The sequence below is a fragment of the Myodes glareolus genome, chromosome 9, assembly GCF_982192425.1.
Source record: "Myodes glareolus chromosome 9, mMyoGla1.1, whole genome shotgun sequence".
NCBI classification, from domain to species: domain Eukaryota; kingdom Metazoa; phylum Chordata; class Mammalia; order Rodentia; family Cricetidae; genus Myodes; species Myodes glareolus.
The window spans coordinates 95,349,641-95,376,979 of record NC_142034.1 but is presented as its reverse complement, the minus strand read 5'-3'; the positions used below and the strand labels follow the sequence as shown (position 1 = coordinate 95,376,979).

At 49.3% G+C, this 27,339-nt stretch overlaps 1 protein-coding gene across 1 annotated transcript; it reads right to left on the bottom strand.

Annotated features, from left to right (window-relative positions):
• Positions 1 to 1,254: 1,254 nt before the first annotated feature.
• Ccnf (cyclin F) lies at positions 1,255 to 27,339 on the bottom strand. Its single transcript, XM_048436294.3, has 17 exons — positions 27,233 to 27,339; positions 25,361 to 25,515; positions 22,229 to 22,335; positions 20,753 to 20,820; positions 19,368 to 19,561; positions 18,890 to 18,943; positions 18,114 to 18,218; positions 17,742 to 17,819; positions 15,225 to 15,376; positions 12,896 to 13,060; positions 9,964 to 10,087; positions 9,549 to 9,729; positions 8,900 to 8,987; positions 5,407 to 5,506; positions 5,185 to 5,312; positions 3,622 to 3,791; positions 1,255 to 3,148 (listed from the first exon to the last, which is right to left on the bottom strand). The coding sequence occupies exons 1-17, from the start codon at positions 27,246 to 27,248 to the stop codon at positions 2,706 to 2,708; spliced, it is 2,328 nt and encodes a 775-aa protein (XP_048292251.1). The 5' UTR covers positions 27,249 to 27,339; the 3' UTR covers positions 1,255 to 2,705.

Genomic DNA, 27,339 nt, shown 5'->3' with positions numbered 1-27,339 from the left:
GATGACAACTTATGCTGGAGAGGTTGTGGGGAAAAAGGGAACACTCCTGCATTGCTGGTGGGAATGCAAGCTGGTACAACCCCTTTGGATGTCAGTGTGGTGATTTCTCAGAAAATTAGGAAACAACCTTCCTCAAGACCCAGTAATACCACTTTTGGGTATATATCCAAAGGATGCTCAATCGTGCCACAAGGACATGTGCTCAACTATGTTCATAGCAGCTTTGTTTGTCATAGCCAGAACCCGGAAACAACCTAATGCCCCTCGATTGAAGAATGTACAAGGAAAATGTGGTACATTTACACAATGGAGTACTACACAGCAGAAAAAAATGACAGCTTGAATTTGCAGGAAAATGGAGCTAGAAAACATCATATTGAGGGAGGTAACCCAGACACAGAAAGACAATTATCACATGTACTCACTCATAGATGGTTTTTAAACATAAAGCAAAGAAAGCAGCTACAAACCACAATCCCAGAGAACATGGAAGAAGGGGAGAGATGGTTCATTGATTAAGAGCATTTGCTGCTTCTTCCATGTCTTGAGTGATAGAATTTCAGAAGCATGCCACCAGACGTAGCTCTTAGATTTGTTTCTACTGGAAGAAGTGGGGACAGGAACCGTGTCCAGCAGAATTGGAGTTAGTGAATTATTAATCCTAGAGCCCAAGAGGTAAGGTAACCCTAGCTGTTTAGGTATGAAGGTACAGGGAACACAATTTGTGTCAAGCAAAGAAGATTAAGGGACTAGATTCAGGCACTACTACTTCCAACAGACTCCAGCAAGAGGGGGATACTTAAGACTTGTGGAGATTAACAACTCACAGAAATCAGAGGGGCCAGGAGTGTGCCCGGAGTAGCTTCTACAGGGTCAGGCTGGTAATGAGTGTAGATTTAAAAAATTCTTAGATTGGTTTTGTGTGTGGCCAGTACGTATGTGTACCACATGTACACATGGTGCTGCAGAGGTCAGATAACCTGGAACTGGAAATTTGGGATGGTTGTAAGCCACCCTGTGGGTGCTAGGAACTAAAACCAGGTCCTCTCCATGGGTAACAGGCACTTACAGGAGTTGTGATTTTGATCAGGGACACCATGGACAAGGAAAGAGGCAGTTATGGGATGTAGATGGTCATGCCATGACCAGGACACCATGGACGAGGAGGGAGACCGTTATGGAGTACAGATGGTCAGTCATGTCATGACCAGGGACACCATGGACAAGGAGGGAGGCAGTTATGAATGCAGATGGTCATATCATGAGTCTCTTCACATTTAATCCTCACAACCTCCCTGTGAGGTAGGTATCACTGTCCCCTCTTACGGCCGAGGAAACAGGCGCACACATGCCCAGGTGATTACAATCCAAATGTCTGGGCTCTCCTTACACCAGTGTGCCCCAGCCAGAGTGGCCAGCATTCTATTAACAGTAGCAGAGAGCTGCCACTGGGAACAGCACAGAAAATGAACACTGAGTAACCTGCTCCACCTGTACTTTCAGCTCAAGGGTCTTTGGGGGGCACTCCTGGTATTTTTTTAAAGAGGAAACAGCATACATTTAGGGTCAGCATATCTGCTGACCCTTCAGCAGACTCCCCAAGTGTTGAGGCCAGCTGCCTCATAGCTCCAAGGCCTTCCAAATGAAGCGGACACTCTGGCAGTCTCTGGCTAGCCCAAAAGGACCGGCGACCCGTTTTCTTCCCGTGGAATCCAGCCACAAGCAGTGAGTCCAGTGCCTGCTTTCTTCCTGTAGAATCCAGCTGTCTTTGTTAATTTGGTTATCACAAGAATCCAGCTGTCTTTGTTAATTTGGTTATCACAAGTGACTGTTTATGGCTATCCTCTAGAAAAATCCATTTTCCATAAGGAAAGAATGCACGGATAGAACCAAGAGGCCGTTACCAGTTTCCTTTCTGAGGTCAGCCGCCGACCCAGCCAGTCTGACCTGGGGCTTCTGCTCCCCTCGCCACATACTTCTGGCTGCTGAGACTGCCACCACGAGCCACCATGCACAACTAGATTTTTTTTTTTCAGTTGAAGCTCAGCAATATTGGGAATTACCTTTTATCTGTTATCTTTTTATTTGACACCTTCTATTTCGAATGCCTCCCCCTCTTTTCATTTCATTAGAAGAAATAAAGATGGGGAAAGATTGGCCTAGAAATTCAGTGCAGAAAGGTCACATGAGCACAACGGGGCACAGACAAAGCGCTCTGAGGAGACAGATTTGGAAACTGAGTTCTAAGTGCCAGAGGGAGAGGAGCCTTTAGCCCCAGCTTCAAGGTTCTCACGCCTGACCACCAGACTGCAGTCAACACTGAGATGTAGGGTCACAGACTCCCTGGGTTGAAATGGGCAGTGATGTGTTCAGATGAGAGCTCCCCACTGGCCTAAAATAAGACAGCAGTGAGGGGTTTGAACTGTGTTAGGGTACCTGGGCCACTAGTATTGCAAAGAAGCTATCTGCTCCTGGCCTGGGATGGTGAGCACCAATACAGAGAGCCATGCTCCTGGGGATAGCAGACAGGTTCCACAGGTGTGGCCTGATTGCTGGGAGGCTGAGCTTTGCACTGTCTGACGACCTGACGGCTCACACTCAGCTCCCCTTCCGGGGTCGACACAGCACCTGCCTGTAATGTCCCAGAGAAACAGCGGCCCTCCCCAGTAAACAGTAAACATTCATCATGGCGAACACTGACATTCTCAGAGCTTCAGGAAGCCCAAGTTCGTGTCTTCATCACTGTGCACTGACAGGTTTTGGCGCTTTACCCGCTGCTGGTGAACACCATTCTCTGGGGAGTTTGGGGGGCGACACTGTAAACATGACTTCTTGGCCTGATGGTGGCAAAGCTTTGTGTTTGAGTAGCTGCCCACAGACAGCACTGAGGTAGATTGGGGAGAGCCCCCCATGCCGCCATCCAGGGAGCTAATGGGACTTGCGCTGCTGACGGAGGAGTAGCCAGAGGTCGTGATGTCCTTGCCCAGATCTCCCCTGCTGCTGAGAAGGGGCCCAAGAGCTGGAGTTGGAGGTGCCTGGTGGCCCTTGTCCTCTGGCCAGGCCTCCTCATCGCTGGACTCCTGACAGCAGTGCTGCTCCGGGTTCATGTAGACCACAGTGACGTCAAGGAGTCCACTGGGAGCTGTGACTGGAAAATTAAGGGGAGGGTCTTTATTGGTACAGCTCAAGTTATCAGAAGAGACTGCTCAGGACTGGGTGGCCCAGGCTACTGCCAGGTGAGAGCCATGAGTGACCTTGTTTCTCTCAAGCTGGGAGAATTACTCCAACAACTCTGAGGACAGCAGCAGGTGACTGGTCACTCAACTCCCTTAATCTGAGTGGACACAAAAGCAAGCAATTGGAAAAGCAGCTGGAAGTTGTGAAGGTCTTCCTGCAGTTTACATACACAGGTGTGACACACCCAGTGCTCCACACACCAAAACTCCAGGCCCTTCAACCAATAATGACCCAGGGAGAGAGGGATACAGGCTTAGACTACATCCTCTCTGTCTGTGAGATGGTGAAAACCCTTCACCCCAGCCAGGGTGCCAGGCTCATATGCTTCTCTCCTCAGCACAGGCAAGGTGGCCACCTGCACGACCAGCCCTGCACACCACTCACCGTCACCCTCCTTCTCTCCTTCGCTCTCCTGGTCTCCTTCATAGCCAGAGCAGCAGTCCAGGCTCCAGTCCAGAAGGCTCCCCAGCAGTGTCTCCTCCTGGCTCGACAGTTCTGCGGTAGGCGTGGTGACAAAGCTGCCCCTGTCCTCCTGAAGGCTGTTCTCCCGCTTCCTGCAGGGTGGGGAAGAGTCCAGAAAACCCTGGTCTCAGGTGGCAGTACCCGGGAAGCCGACCTGGTCCTAGACATCTGCCTTAATACCTATATTGTCTGGTTTTCACTGTGTGTTCTGGAAAATGCCCATGAGACTGGAATAGGTTTGAGACCTCGAGGGCAGGGGATTAATTGGAGGAAGAACTGGGAAAGACCAGGCCTCGGTCTAGGAGTGAGCCCTGCCTTATTCTGGACAGCTTGGGGCCCGGGATCCCTCTGGGAACTGGCAGGAAGACCACCACTCCACAGGGTACAAGATGCACTCCACCGCACCCAATAGAGACAGTGCTAGGCCTGAGTGCACAGCGCAGTCTGTCTTTGGGCAAGGCCAGCAAACCTGTCCACCTGGGGTCAGGTGTAGAGAACAACAGGAAGGCCAGTCTCTGCGCCACGCCCACCAGGCCTTTCTGCTGCTGACTTATGTCACCCAGGAGGTCTCTTCTAGAAGTCTGAAGGGGCTATGAAGGGTTTTCTGGGGAGCAGGCCTTTAGAGGAGCCAGAGACCCTGGCTACAAGTACCCTGGTAGCTACAAGTGTCTGTCTAGGATAACCCTGTCCCCAGACAGTCAAGAATGCCTAATGCAGAGATGCACACAGTGGCCCCTCAGGAGGATCCGGTCTTCCCGATTCCAGCTGGGGAAGATGCTGTCCTGTTTCTTTCACAGCAGGTATGAGAGGAGGTTAACCCCTGACACAGCTGCCTCTTTAGCCCCCCATCCCATGGGACACTCAGGCACATGTGACAGGTCCTATCCAGTCACCCAGGACCTGGCCTAAGTTGCTCAGGAACACACAGGTGACCGAGAAGTCACAAAGGCAGGGCTGGCACAGAGGGAAGCCTGCTCCCTGAGATGTTCAGGTTTAATAGTTCAGAGGGTGAGGTGGAGTTAACCTAGGGGGTGGAGCCACAGTGCTGGCATGTGAGATGGGAGTAACAGAACTATACACAGCAAAGGAAGGAGACAAGGGGTGGGCAACAAGGACATTACTCAGGCTATACCCAGCTACCAGCTGTGCCACATCGTGGAGCAAGGGGACCAGGTGAATGATGGTGCAGGCAGGGAGAGAAATGCACAGCATCTACTGTGTTCAGGACCCTCTTCCCTCCCAAGGAGCGAGCGAGGACAAAGCCAGACAGACAGTGACTTCTGAGAAACGAGAGGCAGGCTGGAACAGAGATACTCAGGAACAGGCCGAGGCCAGAAGCCCCTGGGTTAAACTTGGGACCTGTTGCTCCTTGGCACAGGCCTTAGGACGGTTCTACAAATGGTTGCAGTGTCAAGGAGGAAACTCAGACTTTACACACGAGACCGCAGGCCATGACACGGTTGCACACGGACAGGGCAGACTTACCGTTTGCTTCTCCTCCCGGAGGGTGAGCTGAAGAAGGTGTGGATCTCCCCTGTGCTGGGGAAAGACGGGGGCTCTGGGCTCTCCTGCTTCACTCCGAGTGCAGTGCACAGCTCTGCATAGCTCAGTACCTGTAGGGAGGCCAGAGTGAAGAACCCTGCCCCCCCCCGCGGGCACGCCCCTCCCCCCAGGCCCCCTCAGCCCAAGTGGCGAAGGAGGGCATACCGCTTCCTGGCTGATTTCGTCGTAGCACTTATCCTCAAAGCGCTGCTTCACAGCAATCAGAGAGACCTGTCTGTAGTCCTTGGGGGCATCGTCATGGAAACTGGAAACAGACACAGGGGCTGACATATGAACCTCACCAAATCTAGACTAACTCCACCACCAGAGAGGGCAGCAAGGGTTCAGAGCCAGCCCCACTGGTAGGGGACACACGACAGTGAAGACTGACAGGTCCTCAGTGGTTGGTTTTCCAAGACAGTGAGACACCAACACTCAAGGAACTTGCACTACGTTTATTGCAGTCGGAGGTAGAAATAACCCACATAGCCAACAATGGCCAGACAGACAAAGGTCCATTCAAACTGAAACTCACTTGAGCACCGACACACATCACAATATGAACCTGAAACAGGAAGCTCAGCAGGAGCCAGACTCACAAAGTGGCATATTAATGTGACTACTTCATACGCAATGTCTAGAACGGGCAAAGTCACAGCGGAGAAGCATGAATGGAAGCTGAATGGTGACAGTTAAAGAGTGGGGTTTCTCTGTGCAGCCCTGGCTGTCCTGGAACTCACTCTGTAGACGAGGCTGGCCTTGAATTCAGAGATCCCCCGCTTCTGCCTCCCCAGTGCTGGGATTAAAGACTACCACCCAGCTGAGTGGGGTTTCTTTTGAGGGTTAGTGAAAATGTTCTAAAATGGGTTGTACAATTCTGAATATACTAAAAGCCTTTCAAGTTATACAACTTTTAAAAAACTTGCCCCAGTATTTGGGAGGCAGAGGTAGGTAGATCTTTGTGAGTTCAAGGCCAGCCTGGTCTACAGCATGAGTTCCAGGACAGCCAGGGCTGTGTAGAGAAACCCTGTCTCAAAATCAACCAACCAAAACATTTAGTTTAAAAATAAATGCTTCCAACTTAACTGGTCTATTTTATTTTTTTCTTGGGTTTTTTGAAACAGGGTTTCTGCATAGCTTCGGAGCCTGTCCTGGAACTAGCTCTTATTCCACCTGCCACTGCCTCCTGAGTGCTGTGATTAAAGGTGTGCGCCACCACCGTTTGGCTCAATTTAACAGGTTTAAAAAAACAACAGGGACTAGAGAGATGGCGGTTAAGAGCACTGGTTGCTCTTCTAGGACCTTGGTTCAATTCCTACCACCCAAGTGGCCTTCTCACAACTGTCTGTAACTCTAAGATCTGACATCAATACAGGCAAAACACCAATGCATATAAAAATAAAATAAATATGGAAAACTTATTCTTCAAAAAAAACCAACAAAATAACTGGAGATATATTTTTAGCATACACAAACACACTTTTGTTTTGTTTCGTTTTGGGTGGGCAAATAAACAATCTTTAGCAACAACTTCTAGTTGCTAGCATCAGATAACAATCAGTAAGTCACCTGCTTCCTCAGCCACCAGCTACATGTTCTGGGTGCCACAGGAAACAACAGAGTAGGCAAAGGCATAATACTGGCAGGTCCCACTCAGAGGAGCTCAGTGGAGAGACAGGAGGCAGAGAACGTGTTGGTTAGAGGCACTGTGGATTTTTCTAGAGGGCTCTGACCTTACCCCAGAAGCCAAGAGTGATGCTTTGGGCTGAGGTAAACAGAAGGAACATGCTGTAAGGAGGTAGCCCAAGGCATGACCAAGGTCACATGAAGGCCAGATCTTGAGGTATGTGAATATATGTAAGGAAAGGGCACTGGTCCCAGAAACCAGCAGGTTGTACAGATGACAAAACAAACAAACAAACAAAAAACCAAAAACCAAACCAAAACAAAACAAAAACCAGTCAGGACTGCCTACAGGAGGGACACTCAGAGCAGGGGCAGCAGCTCAGACGTGCAAGCGAGGCAGTCTGGGCTGGGATCAGGCATCCTCGGTTAATTTTCTGACGGAGCAATTGTGAGCAATGAAAGAAAACCAGGACTCCCTGGCTCTTCAGGGTGGAGGTGATGAGAGTAGAGAGCCAGAGAGCAGTGCTGCCCAGAGAAAGGGCCCCGAGGAAGGACGCAGTAAGCCAGCAAGAAGTGGGAGGAGCAAGTCTGCAAGTGAAGCTGAGAAAAGACAGAGAAGCAGCCATAGGCAGATGCAAACCCAGCCCAGTGTCCTATGATACTCTACTTACAGCCTGCAGCCCAATGTCTGTCTGTAGCTGCCCTTGCACAGATGTCCCCAACCTGGAACATGGATGTGGGCACCCTGGCCTCACCCAGGTACCAGTTCCAATTCCCATTCATTCTCCCCACCCTGTTTCTTTCTTAAAAATGATTTATTTCTTCTTATATGTATAGGTGTTCCTTCTGCATGTATGTCTATGCACCACATACACAACTGGTACCCGTGGAGGCCAGAAGGTGGCATGGGAACCCGTAGAAATGGAGTTACAGATGGCTATGAATCTCCAGGTGGGTGCTAGGAACTGAACGGAACCCAGGTCTTTTGGAAGAACATCAAATGCTCTTAATCACTGAACCATCTTTCTAGCTCCACCCACTCCCCTTTTCCTATAGACTCTCACTACCTGACACCCTGTACAGACTACCTGTACAGACTGTGCTACTCTATTCTGGCCTCTTCTTTCTTTGTTTAAAGTCATATAATATATTCTGATCATGGTTTCCCTTCCCCCATCTTCTCCCCACCTCCCTACCCATCCAACTCCAAGCCTTCTTTCTCTCTCACTTCAGAAAACAAATAGGCATGATAAAAAAAAAAGCAAGCAAACCAGAATTAACAAAATAAAACTTTAAAAAAAAAACCTTAAACACACACACACAAAACCCATAAAAACACAAAATCGGGAACCATAATATACAAGCCAAAAGACCAGTAAGACAAAAAAATTCCCCAAGCAATACAAGACAAAAACAAACAAACGAAATTATGAAGTTCACTTTGTGTTGACATCTACTGCTGGGTGTGGGGCCTAAGCTTAAGTGTGGTTTGTATATACTTTGAGATTCAATGAAAGAAAACTTTTTTTCCCTATTCTGGCCTTTTTCTAAGGACCCAGAAGGGGTCCTGTGAGATGAGGAAATGGCCACACAGGGTGAAGATGCAGGAGGGAGGCGGCAGAGCAGTGAAGGCGAGCTGAGGTGCATGGGTGCAGCAGACGGGCACAGGCAAGGACTGCTGTGGGGCACTCCTTGTCTGCTGGCTCCTCTTCCTCAAGAGGACAGGTTCAGTGTGAACACAGAGGTAAGCCCAGGCCTAGAATTTTAAAACGCCAGCCTGGGGCTGGCAAGACAGCTCCGTGGCTAAAGATGCTCGCCGCACAAGGCTGATGAGCTGAGTTCAATTCCTAGAACCCACAAAAGGGTACAAAGAGGATTCACTGTGCAAGGTTGTTCTTTGACCTCCACACGCACACGGTGGTACACAAGCTCACACAACCTATAACAACTCTAGTTGGGACTGACAACAGCTCAGGTTGACCATGACTCACAACCCCCCACTCGGTTCTCTCCAGCGCTGAGAGAGACTCACCACTTTTTATGAAGGCTCAAGACGCAGGGCGTGAGGTCATTGTAAGAGAACCCAGTGAGGTCCCACAGGTAAGTGGTCCAGGGCTGTACTGGGGAGGAAAGCAGGCGGGAAATGTGACAGAGCCCCACAATCCCCACAGCTCCGCTAGTCTGATAATATCTTCCAGACTCAGGCTTTTAGCTCCTTCAAAATATCCTTCAGGGTTCAGGAAGATGGCTAGTGGGCAAAGGCACTCGTCATCAAGCCTAATGACCCGGATAGATTCCTAGAAGCCAACCACATGGTAGAAGGAGAGGACCAACTCCTGCAAGCCATTCATCCTCCAGCTGCCACATTCATACCATGGCATTGTGTGTGCACACACGTGCACATGTAGGTTAAATATAAATGTGAGAAACAAAACAACCACATCAAACTAAAACATCCTTGAATAGCTCCACATAAGGTGAGCATTGTTGAAACTATACACTGCTTCAGCCGGAACCACCTCACCCCCCCCCCCCAACTGTTTTGGGGCCATTCTGCTGCGCTTTCTTCTCCAGGATGGATGAGGAAGTGTTATTTTCTGCCCTTCCAACCTCTCCTACCTGAGAACTTTCCCAGACACCAGGAACCCCCATCCCGCAATGCCCGGGAGGGCTTCGCTTACTCTGCCCATGCATCAGTCTGGCCAGGAGCAGGGCTGCAGAGGCGAGGCGGGCTGGGGCAAAGACGGACAGGCTGGTGTGCAGCAGGGAGAGCTCGCAGAGAAAGCTGCACAGGTGCTGGGTTCTGGGTGCAACAGGGACCAGTGTCAGCAAGACCTCTTTGTAGTCAACCACAGTAGGGACCTAAACAGGAGAGGGAAGTAAATATCATGTCTCATCTGGCAATGTCACACCGTGGCCCGGCCCGGCAGGGGTCTGGCCAAGTGTTATGCTGATGCCCAAGCTCAGGCTTTCCGTGCACATAGCACACGGCACGCATGGCTTCTAGGTGCTGTCTCCACAGCACCTGCCACCTCACCCCTGTGACCTCCAACAAGAAGATAATTTTGTTCAAAGGAAAGCCCAAACCCCACTTACTCGAATCTTCCCTTCCAGAGCAGAGATGATCTCTCCCATCATCCGTACCAGGTCCTCGTACTTGTACGTGTTGTCTGTGAGCCACACGGCTTCTCTAATTGTCAGAATCTCTTTGCTGATGAACCTGGGATGCAGAGATAGGGTCTCAGTTCTGAGCCGAGGGGCTACATACAGCTCAGGAAGAATCTGGGAGGCCTCAAGCGACAATTAGAGGTGCCACAAAGAGGGAGTCAAAACAAGACACTCAGACCAAATAGGAAAGACATCTGCAAAAATGTCAGCTCCCAAAGAACCCTGGACAAGTCTCACTGAGTACCTGTGGCCCCTCCCAGCACGTCTTGCCTCTCCCCTCAAGGCTTTGATTCCCTCCCCGGCTTCTTATCTCTACATAACTCAGCCACTTCGGCTATACATACATCCTTTTGGTATTCTCTCTCTCTCTCTCTCTCTCTGTTCTGTTCCTGGACCACCCTTGCTCTCTCCTTCTCTCTCTCCTTTCGTGGCCCAGTCTATTCTGCTGGCCGTTTTCAGCAGTCCGGACTCTTCCAGAAGCCTCTGGCTGTTCTCACCCTCATATCTACAGTAAAATCCCTCTCCTCAACCATACTCAGGAGTGGATATATCCCCATTTTCATTTAAAAAGGACCTATGAGGGACACTAAAATTCAATTCTCTAATTCTCTTTACAACCATACGAATGAGAGCTTTGCTGGTTTTGTTTGGTTGTGCCATGGTTCAAACCCAGACACTAAACCAATGCTGGAGCCCTAAAGGACCTCTTCAGCTCCGGTCTTAACTTCTGACAGTATCTGAGTAGAAGCAGTGCAAACGCGGAAGCACGTGAGCTACTGGGAGCAAAGGGCCTAGAGGTTGCTTGAAGGTCTACACACAGCCCAACGTTTGGTCACAGGAATCCTGACCGTCCCTGAGGCAACTGGGCACCCTGTTCTCTGCCCGCCACAGGTGCTGATCCCAGAACACTCTGCTCCAGCGGTCCCACTGGCACCCTCCCCAGCAAAATGTGGACTGTTGCTCAGTCTTGGCACTCTGCAGTGTGAATGACTGCCATTTGGCCCGCCAGAGGGGGCAGGAGGGAGAAGGTCACTGATGAGAGAGCCCTGCACTGAGCCCTGAGGTGGGGAGAAGAGGCAACATAGGCTCGGAGAGCAAAGCTCCAGGCACCTCAGTCTGTGGGGCCGGGGGGGGGGGGGGGGGAGAGCAGGCTTCACATATTCCAGATCTGCCTGCCTCAACTCCCAAGTGCTGGGGTTAAAGGTGTGTAGCACCGTGCCCAGTCCGCAGTTTAAAGACCTGGGGTGTGAGATTTAGGTCAAAGAGCCTATTTGAAAAAGGCTTGGGTATGGCAGGTTCGCTTTGCTATCCCTGAAGTCATGAGGTCTCCTTTGGTGGTAAGAAGCCATGCTTCTTCCAGCTGGCGTACGGACACCCAAAGGTGTCCACTGAGAGTGGGTATGTCCATGACTAACCTCCTATGGAAGGTGAGCGTGGCAGCTTTGGTGGCTACAGGAACAATGACAACCCAGAGAACTTGGAAGAGAGCAAGATGTGAGCTAGGTAGGGCTCCTTCATGTCTACATAGAATAAAAACCCATCCCAGTAGCCTTGGACGCTCTGCCTGCACGTTCAGATAAGTGTCAACTTGACAAAAGATAGGGTCACCTGGGACAGAGGAATCTTTCTGGAGATTGCTTTACAGGCAAGTCTGTAGGGCATTTTCTTGATTGATGATTGATATGTGAGGGCCTAGTTCACTGTGATTGATAGGTGAGGCCCTAGGCTGGTGGTCCTGGGTGCTATAAGAAAGCAGGCCGAGCAAGCGATGAGGAGCAAGCCGGTAGGCAACACTCCTCCATGGTCTTTATTATCAGGTCTTTTTTTATCCTTTAGTTTTTCCAGAAAGGGTTTTTTTTTGTGTAGCCCTGGTTGTCCTGGAACTTGCTTTATAGACCAGGCTGGCCTCGAACTCACAGAGATCCACCTGCCTCTGCCTCCCGAGGGCTGGGATTAAAGACGTGCATCACGACGTCCAGGCTCTGCATCAGTTCTCACCTCCAGGTTCCTGCCCTGACTTCCCTCAGTGACTAACTGCTACCTGAAGTGTAAGCAACATAACCCTTTCCCCATCAAGTTGCTTTTGGTTACGTGTTTTATCACAGCAACGAAGGAAGGGAGCTCTCACAAGAGCATAGGAAGTAGTTAGCAGCAATGCTATGCCTTACTCAGCAGGCCCAAGAGACAAGGAGAGGGTCTGGAATGTGTGTCCTAGGGGAAACGGTAGACCTCGCTGGGTTTAGGAGAATAAAAAAACGCAAACCATATTTTGAAATCTGCGTTCCACAGCACTTCCAGAGGCCAAAACCATGGTAAAGGAAGCACTGGCTGAGGACAGGCAGTTTGGGATAAAATACAAAGCGATACAGTCTGAGACTCAGAGCATCCCCCGAGTGGCATCCTGGTGCAGGAATAGCTCTGATGGGCTTCAGTGCTGGAGCTGAGGCGCAGCCCAGGGCTATGGGAAGCTGATGGTAAAGACCTGAGACTTTAGTATCAGTGATACAGTTCTGTGAACTCTGAGGACTGAGGAGGGTAAGAGCGGACCGCTATCATCCTTCTTGGCAACAGTCACCCTTTGGATCCTGAGAAAGTGTGGTCTAGCTTAGGACCTCCCAGGTCCATGTCAGGGTCCTGAGGCTGTGTGGAGAGACAGGACCCTAGCAGAGGTACAGTCAACCTATGAAGGGTCAACTCTGCCATCTCTCCCTTGCATAATATACAACTGAGCCGGTAGGACCCTTAAGACTCATTTCTATTAAAAAATCAGCTATGAGAATGGTCAGGATGGTGGCCCCACACCTCGGAGGGACCAGCACACACGCACACAGTCCTGCCTGTTTGGCTAAGGGGTTCTCACCGGGTACAGATGACCATGCAGGCAATGCCCAGAAGCTGGAGCTTGTACCGGGGTACCAGCCTCATCCGCAAGTACCGGTCTACACATTCCACTGTCAGGTGGAGACATAGGCTCGTGAAGTCCTTCATTGTGGCAACTTCTACCAACCAGTCGATTAGGATGTACCTGTGGAGAGAGGGCCATCTGTGAAAACCAGGCCAAGTGCCGTACCTTCAATTTCTGCCCACGTTTGTTCAGTCTAAGCAAAGGAGCTGATCACTTTGGAATCACTTCACTGGTCTACCAACCTAGAGACCCCATGTCCCAGGGAGTTGGGGAGGCCCACAGCTACGCCTGAGAGGCTGGTGGGTCCACACATCTCTGTACCCTGCCTCCCTCCCCACCAAGCATGCACAACCCTGGTGTTCAGAAATCTAAGTCAGCCCTCAGTCACCAAAGCACTGACTGAGCTCAATCCTTGGTGCAAACGGAGGCAGTGGGTACACAATGGGCTGCACAGTAGGGCTGGGGACTAGAAATCGGGTTTGGGTTACTGTGCACCACCAGGCTCTCCTGTCTGAACCCTTATAACAACGCTCTGCAAAGGATCAGAGCCAGAAATGCCACCTAAGGCAAGAGCCACTCAGTCTCCACACTAAAATCTTCTGGTTCCTTCATCCAGCACCTTAGATGGATGCAAAGACACTAGAAGGCTGGCAGAAGCATCCTTCTCTACCAGGGAGTAAAAATCTGGGAACTAAGATTATGAATAATTCCAGGAGGTATTTGGAAGACAGAAGACACCTTTTGGGAATTGGTTCTCTCCTTCTACTGAGTGGGTCCTAGGAATTGAACTTGGGTTTTGAGGTTTGGCAGCAAGCACCTCTGCCTGATGAGCCATCTAGCTGGCCCCAGTGATCTGTTTTTAGAAATCAGACTACTGGGCTATCAAGAGCGCTGGGGCCAAGCAGTGGTGACATAAGCCTTTAATCCCAGCGCTTGGGAGGCAGAGGCAGGCAGGTCTCTGTGAGTTTGAGGCCAGCCTGGTCTACATACAGGGAAAGTTCCAGGACAGCTAAGGCTACACAGAGAAATCCTGTCTTGAAAAACCAAACAATAGAGTGCTGAGATGAAAAAGGCATGCATCAACAGGAGACAGCGGCTTTCACTGGTATGCAGGGCTTCCAAATTAGACTAGACTGACTGGGCACAGAACCTCAAGGACGTCTCTACTTCCTCAGTGTCAGGACTATAAGCACATGGCACTGCTTCGCTCCCCACTGCCCTCCAAGCACTGGGCACCTCATTCTTGTGCAGCGAGCAAATTCCTCGAGGAGGCCATCACCCTGGCCCCAGGACAAGCATCTTTTAAAAAACATTTACTCATCATATTGCCATGTTCTGAGCAGTACGTATAAGGAGCCAGAGGCTTCCCATCACAGCTCCAAATTTTATTTGAAATTTCAGATGACAGCTTAAAAAAAAATCATGCATTTTCCATTTCACCCTCTAACATTCTGTAGCTCTGGGTTAGCACTAGCGTCTGGAGCCTGGAAGAAAGGCACCGTGCTGGGCGTCACAGGAGCTGCCCCAGGGAAGGGATGGCTGGGAAAGGCATTGGCGTGGGAAGGCAACAGGCTTGGGTCTGACTCCTAGTCACTCAATGGCATGAAGTATCCTGATTATAAAGAGCTGTAAAGAAAAGGTTGTAGGTTGGGGCTGTGGGTTGGTGGTAATTTATCATAAGGTGCTGAGTTCAAAATCTAAACCCTCTTCTATCCAAAAAAAAAAAAAAAAGGTTGTATTTGGCTTCAGAAACTGTAGGAATGAGTCTCGGCATTTTACATGTTTAGGACACTTTAATGCGGTCTTCAGCTTTCAAGACTTCAGTGACTCACGCCTACACTCCCAGAACTCAGGAGGCCAAAGTAGGATACCAGAAGTTTAGGGTTAGCCTGGGCTACAGCAGGGCTGGGGAGATGGTTAAATGCTTGCCCGAGCAAGCGTGAACACTAGTGTTTGGATCCCCAGAACCCACGGAAAGGCCAGGTGTGTGTGGTGACCAGCCGCTAATTCCAGCTTTGGAAGATGGGATGGGGGCCTCAGACTAATACGGTTAGCGAGAGCGACTGGTGAGCTCTGGCTGGCCTAAGAGACCCTGCCTTGGTGAATGAGGGAGAAGAGCAATGGAGGATTTACAGCATCAGTGTTGGGTCTCAGAGCTACATACACACACACACACACACACACACACACACACACACACATGCACGCACGCATGCACGTGTGTGGAAAAGGAAAAAGATACTGCTCCGCCACCAGGTCAAACACAGGCTCTGGAAGGCCTCACCTCATCGTGTCACTGAGCCCCTTCTGCACAGAGAAGACCTGCTGCTTGTTGACAGCCCGGGAGGCCTGGAACAGCTGGCAGACCATTTCACTGCAGGCTTTCCCTTCTAGTCCAAGCTGGCTTCCACTTGCACAGGCTTTGGCCAAGGCCAGCTGTGGGAGAGAGAAGGGCAGCGTGAACTCCCAGCTTCTCCACTCAGAAGGGCTCAGCAGGCAAACAGCACAGGGCGCACATCTGCCTGCCCAAGTCTCTAGGACGGGGACCTCCTAGAGTTTCCCTTTTTATTTTACCAATTAAACTGATTTTAATTTATGCATCTTGATTGCAGTTTCCCTTCCCTCCTCTCCTCCCATTATCCCCCCCCCCCCCCCCGCGCCTCAACCTACCCCTCTGTTTCTGTCCAGAAAGGGGCAGGTCTTTCATGGATATCAACAAAAAACAAGGCTTATCAAGTTGCAGTAAGACTAAACACCTCCCCTTGTATTAAGGATGGGAAAAGCAACCCAGTATGAGAAATAGGGTCCCCAAAGCCAGCCAAAGCTTTAGGGACAGCCCATGCTCCCACTGTTAGGAGTCCTGCAAGCAGACCAAGTTACACAACTGTCACATATATGTAGAGGGTTTAGGTCAGTCCACACAGGCTCCCTGGTTGTCAGTTCAGACTCTGTGAACTCCTAGGAGCCCAGGTTAGCTGATTCTGTGCGTTTTCTTGTTGTGTCCTTTACCCCTCTGGCTCGTACAGTCCTTCCTCCCTTTCTTTAGCAGGATTCCCCGAGCTCAGCCTAATGTTTGGCTGTGGTCTTTGTATCTATTTATATCAGATACTTGATGAATCTTCTCTGTTGACAATTGGGGTAGGCCCCAATCTACGACTCCTTTTTATTTTTTATAAACTAAACTAAAAAATATGTAATTAAATACACAAACACACACACATGTATGTGCATGGGTGTTTTGCCTGCATGTATGCCTGCACCATGTGCATATCTGGTGCCCAAAGAGGCCAGAAGAAGGTATCAGGTTCCCTGGAACTGGAATTACAGGTGATTTTGAGTGGCTGCTGAGAAAGAACCAAGGTCCTCTTGGAGAAGAGTCGGTAGTTTTTTTTTTTTTCCCCTGAGACAGTTTCTTGATGTGTATCTCCCTGGAATTCCCTGTGTATACCCGTCTGGCCTCGAACTCACAGAGATCTGCCTGCCTCTGTCTCCCAAGTGCTGGGATTAAAGGGTGCGCCACCACCGCCCGGTGCAGTTGGTAGTCGTAACCACTGAGCACCTCTGCAGCCCCAATAGTTCCCTCTCTTCTGAGATGGTACACTTAAGGCCCTGGAGTCAACAGATGAGGATGGACGGAGATGTGTCAGAACTCAGATCTACTGCCCACAAAGACTTCAGACGGTCACTGTCGACAACTGCCACACACTTCCATCTGTTTTTCAGGACATACACAGTCTAGTGTATGTGTATTTATGACCAGTGTACTTGCATCTTTTTCCCCACCTAGCATTCTATTAGTTTCTCCAGCTATCTGACATAGGTATCCTTACTTACTCTTCCATTTAGAGTGTTTTTGTGGAAATCAGAACCGTGTGGGATGCGTTCACCCTCGGATACAAGGGGACTGATCGAATGAGAGCTCACCAAGGCCAACTGGACTGGGACTGAACGAGCATGTGATCAAACCGGATTCTCTAAATGTGACTGACATGGGGGCTGACTGAGAAGCCATTGTCAATGGCACTGGGTCTTGTTTTGTCTGCAAGTACTAGCTTTCTGGGATCCTAGTCTGTTTGGATGCTCACCTTCCTAGACCTGGAGGGAGAGGGGAGGAACTTGAACTTCCCACAGGGCAGGAAACCCTGACTGCTCTTAGGACTGGAGAAGAAGGAAGGGAGGGAGTGGGGGGGGAGAGAGGGAGTGGGGAGAATGGGAGGGTATGGGGAGGAGGGGAGGAAGTGGAAAATTTTATAAACAAATAAAATAATTAATTAAAAAAAATAGAGTGTTTTTGTGGACCGTCCGATTCCCTACTTGCCGAGTCCACAGGACGGCAGTGGGGTTGCCTGCACCTACTCAAGAACCCTCTCAAAGGTCCACGCTGAGTGCTGACTTCATATCACTCATAGCAAACAGCTCATTTATTTTGCCTTCATTGGCAGAAACCACCATCATTAAAAATACCTTAGGTTACAGAGATGGCTCAGTAGGTAAGAACACTGGCTGCTCTTCCAGGGGACCCTGATTCAATTCCCAGCACCCACATCACATGGCTCACAACTGCCTGTAACTCCAATTCCAGGAGACCCAATGTCCTTTTCTGGTCTCCACAGGCACTGCACACTCATGGGACACATACAGGTAAGCACGCACACGTAAATAAACAAAAAATTAAAATTGAACAAAAGAGACAGCTCTTGTCCTGGGCCAGTCTTACTTATTGCTTCCCCAAGTCTCCTGCTGAGAGACTAGACAGGCCTGCCCCAACACCGAAAGCAAAGAATCCAGATCTCCACGTCACCTGTGCTTCCCAGCAGCCTTTGGCAGCATAGTCCCTGAGTTTCCGGAAGTTGTGGAGGCATCGTCCAGGATCAGACATCTGCAACAAGAGAGAGGTACCCTTACATGGCTGTGTCCGGGGAGGGACACAGAACTGCCCCACGGGGTTCTAAATGTCTTCTCCCTCATGCTTCAACTTCATTGGCTTCTCCAACATTACCCCCAAGTCACGGGAGTCTTTTGGGGGATGTTTGATAGCAGCTCGCTGCTCAGATGAGCCCAAAGTCCCAGAAGCCCAGGAGCCAAGAAAGCATCCTCCCTTTGGTAAATTTCATCCAGGACCACACGAAATCGCTCCATGCGTCTATCCGCCACCAGACAAGGTTCCACTTACATCTGTCCTTCTGTCACTTTCCCAAAGGAGGTATGAGCTGGCCAAGCACCCCTGATGAGCAGACTCTTCAAAGAGGCTGTGAGCCTGCTTCCTTTTCTCTTCGTCCTAGAAGACCAAGCACAGAGGGTTCTTTCTCACCTTCTGTGCAATGCCAAGTCCTCTTCCGTTTCCTCTAAACGATCACATGCAGAGCGGTAACGGATGAATTAACTACATCAGGCCAGAAAGGATGCCACTGAACACACAGTGCTCAACAAGTAACCGACAGGGTGCAGGGTGTCGGGCTCTGCTCCCCATTAGTGTGGGGCAGCGCTGGGACCCTGCATTCACCCTTGCTGTCACAGGAAAGCCCTTCGGCGCCATGAGCGGTGGTACCGAGAGGTGTTCATCTGCCTCACTTGTCCTCCGCATCCTTTTGCTGTGTTCCCTGAAAGTTCCTACCAGCTGTAAACCCGCGAGAGGGCTCCACAGAACACAGAGCTTGTGAAAATGCCCGAGAGAGGCGAGGGTTCTGCATGGCCCCCAGCAGGAGCGCCTTGTGAGGATCACAGCAGCGCTGCCTGGGCTGTTGCCAGCGCATCCGCTCTGCTGGGCTCTTATTTACGCCGTCCCATTTACCTCCCTCGAAAGCAGAGTGGGTGGAGCCAAGAGCTCTACGCCAAGGACCAGCTCAGAGCAGGGCCTGGCATTTATATTGGCCTTAGACACTCCCCTTTGTAGATCCGAGAGGCCAAACAAGGCAAAGGCTAATAAATACAGAGAAAAACTTCACTTACCTCAAAAAGATTTAGCACTCTTCCCAGGCAGTGTAGTATGGAAGCTTTATGAGCCTAAAAAGAAAGGTAGGTATGGTTCCTGCAGACAGACTCCCCCAGTGCTGCCGTCCAGACCCCGCCCCATCACTCCTCCGTTTCAGTTTCAGCTGCAGCTGTTTTACCCAGCCTAATCTTCAGTTTCCATCCACCAACATGTTCACCAAGATCTCTGTCCTTACCCCAGACCCCAAGACTTCTACCACACCCGTTCAAGATGTTTCTCCTACATCCATCCGCACCCACTCTTTGATTTTCGGGAGCAATCCCAGCATGCTGGCGAAAGCACTACCACCTAGAGCCCCGGCCCTGGACTCAAGTTTTGTGCACCCCCACTTCTTGACTTTATATGGTCCACGGAACCGACTCCAGGTTTCCCTTCGTTCTGGGACGTTAGCTGGGCTCATGGACGCTACGCCCTGTGGGCCTCTCCAGGACTTACTTTCTGTAATTGGCACTCTGTCCTGAGGCTTTCGTGGACCACGGCCTTGCAGCAGCTTCCAGACGCTGACCATGGCGGGCGGATGAAGAGCCAGATAAAGGGCTCAGAACCCACGTTCAACTTCTCAGCCATACTAAAGAAGCGAGAGGCCTTCAGGCCGTTCACTTCTGCACAGGCTTCATCCGACACGGACACTGTGGGAGAAACAGGACAAACCCATGATGTCTCTGGGACATGGAGTGAGCAAAGATCTCCAGTCTTTGGGCAAAACCTGACACGGCGCAGAGCTTCAGACAGAAGAGCTCTGAGGGATGGGGCTCCAAATGCTCCCCATTTTGTTCAGGTAATTTCTGACACAGGCCCCACTCTGGAGTCCTTCAGGAAGCCTGGACTGTGACCCTCAGGGGATGGTTCTCCCACAGCCTCAATCTTCCTTCTCGGGGGAAATGACCCTGCATATGACCGGAAGGAATATCCGGAAGGCTCTCTCTCTCTCTCTCTAAGGCTCTCTCTCTCTCTCTCTCTCTCTCTCTCTGGTTTCTCTGTATAGAACTGTCCTTAGAACTGACCTAGGCCTTATGCAAACCAGACTGGGACAAGGGTCTCCTAAGGATGAGCCTGTTCTAAAATGAGTTACACAACCCCAGGAAAATACAAAAACAAACAAAATAAAGAAAAAAATCCACCAACAACTATGAACTTACATACTGTAGGTACGTGAATGACCTCTGGGAACGGCTATCTGACAAGAGGGAGTGGAAGTGCAGGCTGCTCACAGGCTCTCAGTCCTAACAGTTCTGTTAGCAGGCCAAGGACAGGGACTATCAGCCAGACACCAGACCTTTCATATGTAGGACGGCGGTAGTCTACACTCTAAATGCTACACGTCTTAGAGACTGGGCAGCACAGCTGAGGCTCACTCCTCCGGTGCCGAGCAGAGGAGCAGGGAAAAAAGCCTGTTAAGGAGCAGCTGGCCTTGGGCAAAGGGATTCAGGCTGTAGCAGCTCTGCTGTTTGCCACACAGACCCATGCCTGTGTCACTGATCCCCTGCAGAATGAGGCAGGCTGATTTCTTTCCAAGCTCTAGAGGACGGCCAAGGAAGAAGCTATCTACGTCCGCGCATAGGTCTTGGTGTTGCCTGGGCTGAAGGGAGCGCATCTGGAGACAGGGTGATTGGCCTGAGCAGCCCCCATTCGGAGGCTCTGCTCAGTCATCCCTTGCTGACCCAAGTGAGGGAAAGAGGTAACTTTCTTAGCACCTATGTCAAACTGTCCAGGGGAGACACAGGGCCAGCATCAGCAAGAACTATGCTGCTAAATCTCCAGAGGGCTGAGGCTTGTGCGTATCTCAAACGCCACCACACATCGGGGGCCCGGGGACTTACAGCCTTCATTGTAGAGGTAGGCGATTCCCAACTTCACAGCAGCTTCAAAGTTTCCCTTTTCAGCAGCCCTAAAGCAGTACGAGCAGAGACACCACAGGACTTAGGTCACGAAGGTTATGTGCCACCACAGCACTGCACACCGACATACTTATTTCCAGACTGAATGCTTTATCATGAAATATAATCAAATACTGTTTATTGGTTGCATGCTACGATGTGGACGAACCTTGGCAACCAGACGCCAGCCCCAAAGGGTTTTAAGTATCTCATGATTCTGTGTATATGAGAAATCTACAACTGGCAAGCCCAGAGACAGAAATAGATAAGGGATTGCCTAGGGCTTCTGTGGTTGGGGGTGGGGGTGGGCAATGCCTGCTGAAGAGTACACAATTTCTCTTTAAGACAATAAAAATGATCTAAGTTGAATGGCGCTAAGCTTGTATGAATATACCAAACCCAGTAGGTCCCACCTGTTCCCGGGGATTTAACCCCCTCCTCTGGCACCTGGCACTGCACACAGGTAGTGCAAATACACACGCAAGCACTCACATGCATAAAATTAAATCTTTAAAAAACTTTTTTTTTGTGTGTGTGCATCGGTGTTTTTTCTGTATGTGTATCTGTGTGAGGGTGTCGGGTCCCCTGGAACTGGAGTTACAGACAGTTGTGAACTGCCATGTGGGTGCTGGGAATTGAACCTGGGTTGTCTGTAAGGATAGTCATTACGCTTAACTGCTGAGCCATCCTTCCAGTTCCCAAATAAATAAATCTTTAAAAGAAAAATGAAAAAGAAATAAACAGATTTTTATCCAGAAGCAACCCAAGCAAAGCACCCCGCAGCTAGAGTTATCTCCCTGCGCTTCTTCAGCAGTTCAAATCTGGGAAATAAAATGCCTGTGAGGAAAATCCTGTCCTGAGTTCGTTTCTAAGCAAAAGAGATAAACTCAGTCCCCATTCCATGGACATGCTCTGTCTTTAACCAGTTAGTGGTCTTAGACGGTGGGTGGGCCTGGTCACTGGCACCCAGGGTCATAAGAATATAGGTTTGCTGTGTGCCCCCCCCACTGCCACACACACACACACACACACACACACACACACACACACACCCTCTCCCTGTCACGACTCCAGCGAGGGAGTGAGTCATCCAGAGACTGAAATATAACAGGACTGAAATTACTCAGTTTTGAACAAAGGAAAAGAAAGCTGAATAAAGCTTCCATGAGCAGGTGACTCACACGGAGCCAATCAGGAACGGTCACAACCCAAGTGGGACCCCCTGGAAGTAGGGCAGGCATAGAGGACAGGCAATGACAGGGTTTGCTGGGAGCAAGGTGACTCAACAGGTGAGTTTCTTCAGGTTTGAGTCTCTTTCCGGGGATGAGGGCAACAGGAAAACAGGTCCCGAGTTGGGGCTGGGGCATTAGCCACCAGTGGCAGAAGGAAATCAGGGCACTGCTCTCAGAGCACGGGTACCTTTCAAAGAGCTTCAGGTTCTTCGGAGAAGGCCACAGCTCTTGGAAGCTGGCAGATGCCCACACGCTGGCATGGTTGTCTACCAGGTACTTCAGGTGGGAGTGTACCTGCAGAGCAATGACAGCCATGAGTGATTTACCAAGGGACTCCCTGAATCCTTGTTCTTGGAGGCTCCTGAAGATGGGGCATACGTAGATATACCAATCTCAGAACAGTAAAGGACCCAGTTTCTAAACAATACTGTTTTATATAGGGAACAGAAGCCAGAAATGAGTTTCTCTGGGAGAAACTGGGAGTCCGGGGGAGGAGGAATAATGGCACCAGACAAAAGAACAAGTTTTTTTTTTGTCTCGGTTAATAAAGAGACATTAATCTCAGCACTCAGAGGAGGCAGACACAGGCCAGAAACTGCCTCAAAACACCTAAACAAACAAACAAATAGATTTGACTTCGATTTCTTTGCCTGGTACCCTGGTAGAGCAGTCAGGAGCATGGAAATTTAGAGGCACTCACAGGAAAAAGCCTGAGTCCTAGTATAGCAATCTTAAGACCCAAGAGCCTCTACCCCAGGCAGATAAAACACAAGTCAAGAACAGGGTTTCCATCGTAGTTGGGAACGTAGCACCCTATGCTTCTGCAGGTGTGGTGACACCGGTGAGCATACTACAAGCGTCACACAGTGGATCCCAGGCTGGCGTTTAGAGTTGGTTTACTGTATGCTCTATGGTCAGTCACTTAAATAACTCAAGTCCAATCCGGTGGCATTATAAGTTAGATGGGGTTTGTCTTAAAACGGCTTTTGTTTGTTTTAATTCTGCTTTTTTTTTTAAAAAAAATGATAGTCTCACTCTGCTGCCTACAGCACATCTTAAATTGTGGGTCATATAACTGAACACAGGGCTACAAAAAACTTGTAGTAAAAGACTTCTGAACAGGCAAAACCCCAAATTTAATTGAACTGAGGTGTATGACATGTTGTATCACCTGACTTCGCTGCAGAATTGGTTCTGAACACACAACACATATGTGGGCACCATGTGGACATGCTGCTTGAAACACCCCGTGCAAAGCTTTCTGCTCTAACCGAAACACAATCGTTGGATTCTGAGACACAAGGACCTTTCTTTCCTACCACCATTTCCTCAGCACTTAATTATCAAACTGGAATATCTTTGGATCGCAATCTTGGAACATTTGGTTTTTAAAATTGCTCTTGAAGCTGGGCTGTGGTGGTGCATGCCGTCAAGACCAGCCTGGTCTACAGAGTGAATCCCAGGACAGGCAGGGCTACATAGAGAAACCCTGTCCTTGAAAAACAAAACAACAAAAAATGCTCTTAATGTTGCTGACTTCAGTTTTACAAAACAAAAATCCCTAAATGAAGGGACAAGAGAGATGAGTGTCCCATGAATGTCCTCTATGAGCAATAGAGCATTTGCTGAAGACCTGGGTTCAATTCTCGTCACCCGCATGGTGGTTCAAAGACATTCCTAGCTCAGGTTCCAGAAGACCCAGGATGGAAGCAGGCATGTGGACACATGCACAAGCAAGCAAAGGATACAGAAAACATCTAAATTGCTGAATTTTGTCTTAAGACAGAATTTCTAAACAAAACTAACCCCTGAAAGGACCCTAAACATATTTTGCCCCCACTTTGAGACAGGTCTCTCTACATTGTCCTGTCTACCCCAGAACTTGCTATGTAGACCAGGCTAGCCTCAAACCAACAGAGATCTTCCTGCTTCTGTCTCCCACGGGCTGGGATTAAGACATGCACCACCATGCCCAGCTCTATTTCTGCCATTTAAAAATTCTCATTAACACTATCTTATTCCTATTTATTTAGTTTTACTTGCTACGTACATGGTATATGTATGTATGCATTATGGACACACACACACCATGGCAATTGTGTGGCAATCCCAGGACAACTTTCAGGAGTTGGTTCTTTATGTTGCTGGGGTTACAGGCATGAATCACTATGTCCAGTTTATGGTCTTTTTTTTAAAATTTTTGCTTTTATTCTATATATATAGGTATTTTACCTTCATGTATGTGTGAATCACATGTATAGTGCCTGAGGAGAGCAGAAGAGATATTAAATCCCCTGGAACTGGAGTCATAGATGGTTATTAGCCTCTATGTGGATCCTGAAAACTGAACCCTGGTCCTCTGAAATAGTCAGTGCTCTTAACTGCCTAACCATCTCTCCAGCCCACTGTCTTCTTTTTTTGAGATGCAAATTTTACTGCCATAAAAGGCCTTTTACGGGGGCTGGAGAGATGGCTCAGAGGTTAAGAGCATTGCCTGCTCTTCCAAAGGTCCTGAGTTCAATTCCCAGCAACCACATGGTGGCTCACAACCATCTGTAATGGGGTCTGGTGCCCTCTTCTGGCCTGCAGGCATACACACAGACAGACTATTGTATACATAATAAATAAATAAATATTTAAAAAAATAAAAAAAGGGCCTTTTACTCTCTTGAAATAAACATTGAAATGAGTAGCCCCTATAACTGAAACATCTCCAAGCACCAGTGAATAATATCACCTGGTTTGACGGGCATGATGTTGCAGGCCTGTAATCCCACTATGTGAGAGGTAAGTGAGACACTGTGGCTTCCCCAGGAAGAACGGTGTAAAGGTAAAGTGGAAGCTGCGGAAAATCCCAAAACTCCAGAGGGAGAAGTTGAAGGATCAGGAGGCTTCAAGAGCAGTCTTCACTACTTGAGATTCTATTTCAACCAACCAACTAACCAAGTAGTAAAAACCACCTTGGGGCTGGAGACATAGCTCAGCAGTTAAAAGCATTGGCTGCTCATCCAGAGGACCTAGGATTCAATTTCTAGCACCCACAGGTAGCTGATCACCTTCTGTAACTCCAGTCCCAGGGATCAGACGCCCTCTCCTGGCCTCTTCAGGCACTGCATGCTCATGGTGGACAGACAGACAGGCAGGCAAAACATTCATATACATAAGATAAAATTAAAAAAACTTTTAAAAAATAAAATAAAACCACCGTTTCCTTTGCTTTCCTTTGAATCAGAGTTTTATACAAACACTTAAGAACATGAGACTTTTGCAGTTTAACCAGCAATACTAGGACTGGTATTGCTTCCATATGGTGACTTACAGCCCGGACAGCAAGGATATCCCCGACAGAAAGCCATTTCAGGATATGAAAGAGTACATCTTCTGGGAGACTCAAGATGGTTAAATTTCGGGGTCTTCTTTTGATTCTTCGCTTGGTAGGATAGCAGAAACACTTGGCACACCTACAATGGATTACTTAAGGAAAAAACCACAAGCCTCGGTGAGATGAAAGGTTGTATGTGAAGATAATTTAATAGTTACTGTTCTCTAGTCACACAAGGGGCAAGTCCTAAAATTAAATAAAGTATACTATATGAATTACTTAAGATACCACTGTTCCTTCAGTATCCCATAAATATTCGTGGTGAATATCAGATAACATGTAATAGAGTATTGGAAACTTTCTGATTCCAGATCCATATGACAACCAGAAAGGGGTTGGGGGGTGCAGCCAATACTGATGAATGTTTTCCTTCAACTTCACTCAGGAAAGTACTCTGGGGATCTGAAAAATGGCTCGGCAGTTAACATGAGGCTAAAACCAGTCAACAAGATTCCTGGGACTTGGGCTGTATATTTTTGCTTCTTGTTTTGTTTCTTAAGATGTGGTCCTCTGTAGCCCAGGCTGACCTCAAATTCACTCATAGAGCTGAGGCTGTCCTTGAACCCCTGATCCTCTCTGCCTCTACTTCCCAAGTACTGACTTACAAGTGTCAGCCACCATGCCCAGATTACACTGCTCATATTTGCACACGTGACTAAAAAGCGTACGGTTCAGTATGGCCCTAGAAACTTCCACAGCATAGACTGGCAACTCAATAGGACAGCGAGAGCAGGTCTCAGCTTGGCAGATGTCAATGCTGCCCAGTCCCCGAACCTAGTGGTCTGCTAAACTCAGCATATAGTGAAAATCGCAATGTAAGATCTAGCTCGGTGGTTCTCAACCTTCCTAAATGATGAGACCCTTATTTATAATGCAGTTCCTCATGCTGTGATGACCCCCCCCACATAACTGTAATTTTGCTACTGTTAGGAATTGTAATGGAAATATCTGCTATGTAACCCCTGTGAAAGGATCGTTCGCCCCTCCTGAAGGGGTTGTGATCCACATGTCTAGATGTACATTGACACTGGGTCCAGTCGTGCGCTTTAGAGGAGCTCTCTTCTCAGTCCCTCACAGTGGGTTATTCCAATGTTTGCTTCAGCAATCCACTCAACGCTGATGGCTTTTTCCCTTTGCTTCACAAGACCCTCCACCTCGACCCCTTCAGGAATCTTAAGGTCTGTCTTTCTACCCATTTTTCCTCCTCACACTGAGGCCAAGTGGCTCTTCCCTGGGCCTTGGTAAAACTTTCCACCAGGAGGTCTCTAGAGACTGCCCACTCCCAAACTCTTGACCTGTTTTATCGGAAACTAAATGTACTGCAAAAGCCAAATGCATACCCAGAGCATATCTACGAATATTATCATAATAGTTTCCTGATTCACCTGCTCTAGAATATACATCTGAAGTGTTTAACCACTGTAACAAGTGAAATCGCAACCCCAGGTCGTACGACGTTTTCACAGGGACAGATCCTGAATCCTCCGCAGATCGTAGCCGCGGACGTGACACTCAGGAGATCGAGTCTCTCCCGCAAGAGCCCGGACAGGACGTGAAATCGAACTATATTGTGGAAATCGCTCTCGACTTCACAGAAAAGTGAAATCGAAGTTTGCTGGGCAGAGAACCTAAATCTCCCCGGGTAACAGGAGGCGTAGGTGCCGGCCGGGCATTTAAACCGCGCGGGCGGGCTCACAGTGGGGGATCCGCGCCTAACCGTGCGTTGTGGGGGGGAATGCGACGTGCCCTCCCGGATCACAGGGGCCCAAGTCAGGACCCATCGCCTGCCCGGCTCCCGCCAGCACTCACCACCGCCGCTCCCCATCGCCGAGCTCTGGACACTGCCGCCCGAGATTGCTCGCGAGCGCGCCCGCGCCTGGGGCAAGTGCGCTGAGCACCGCACGCAGGCGCGGACA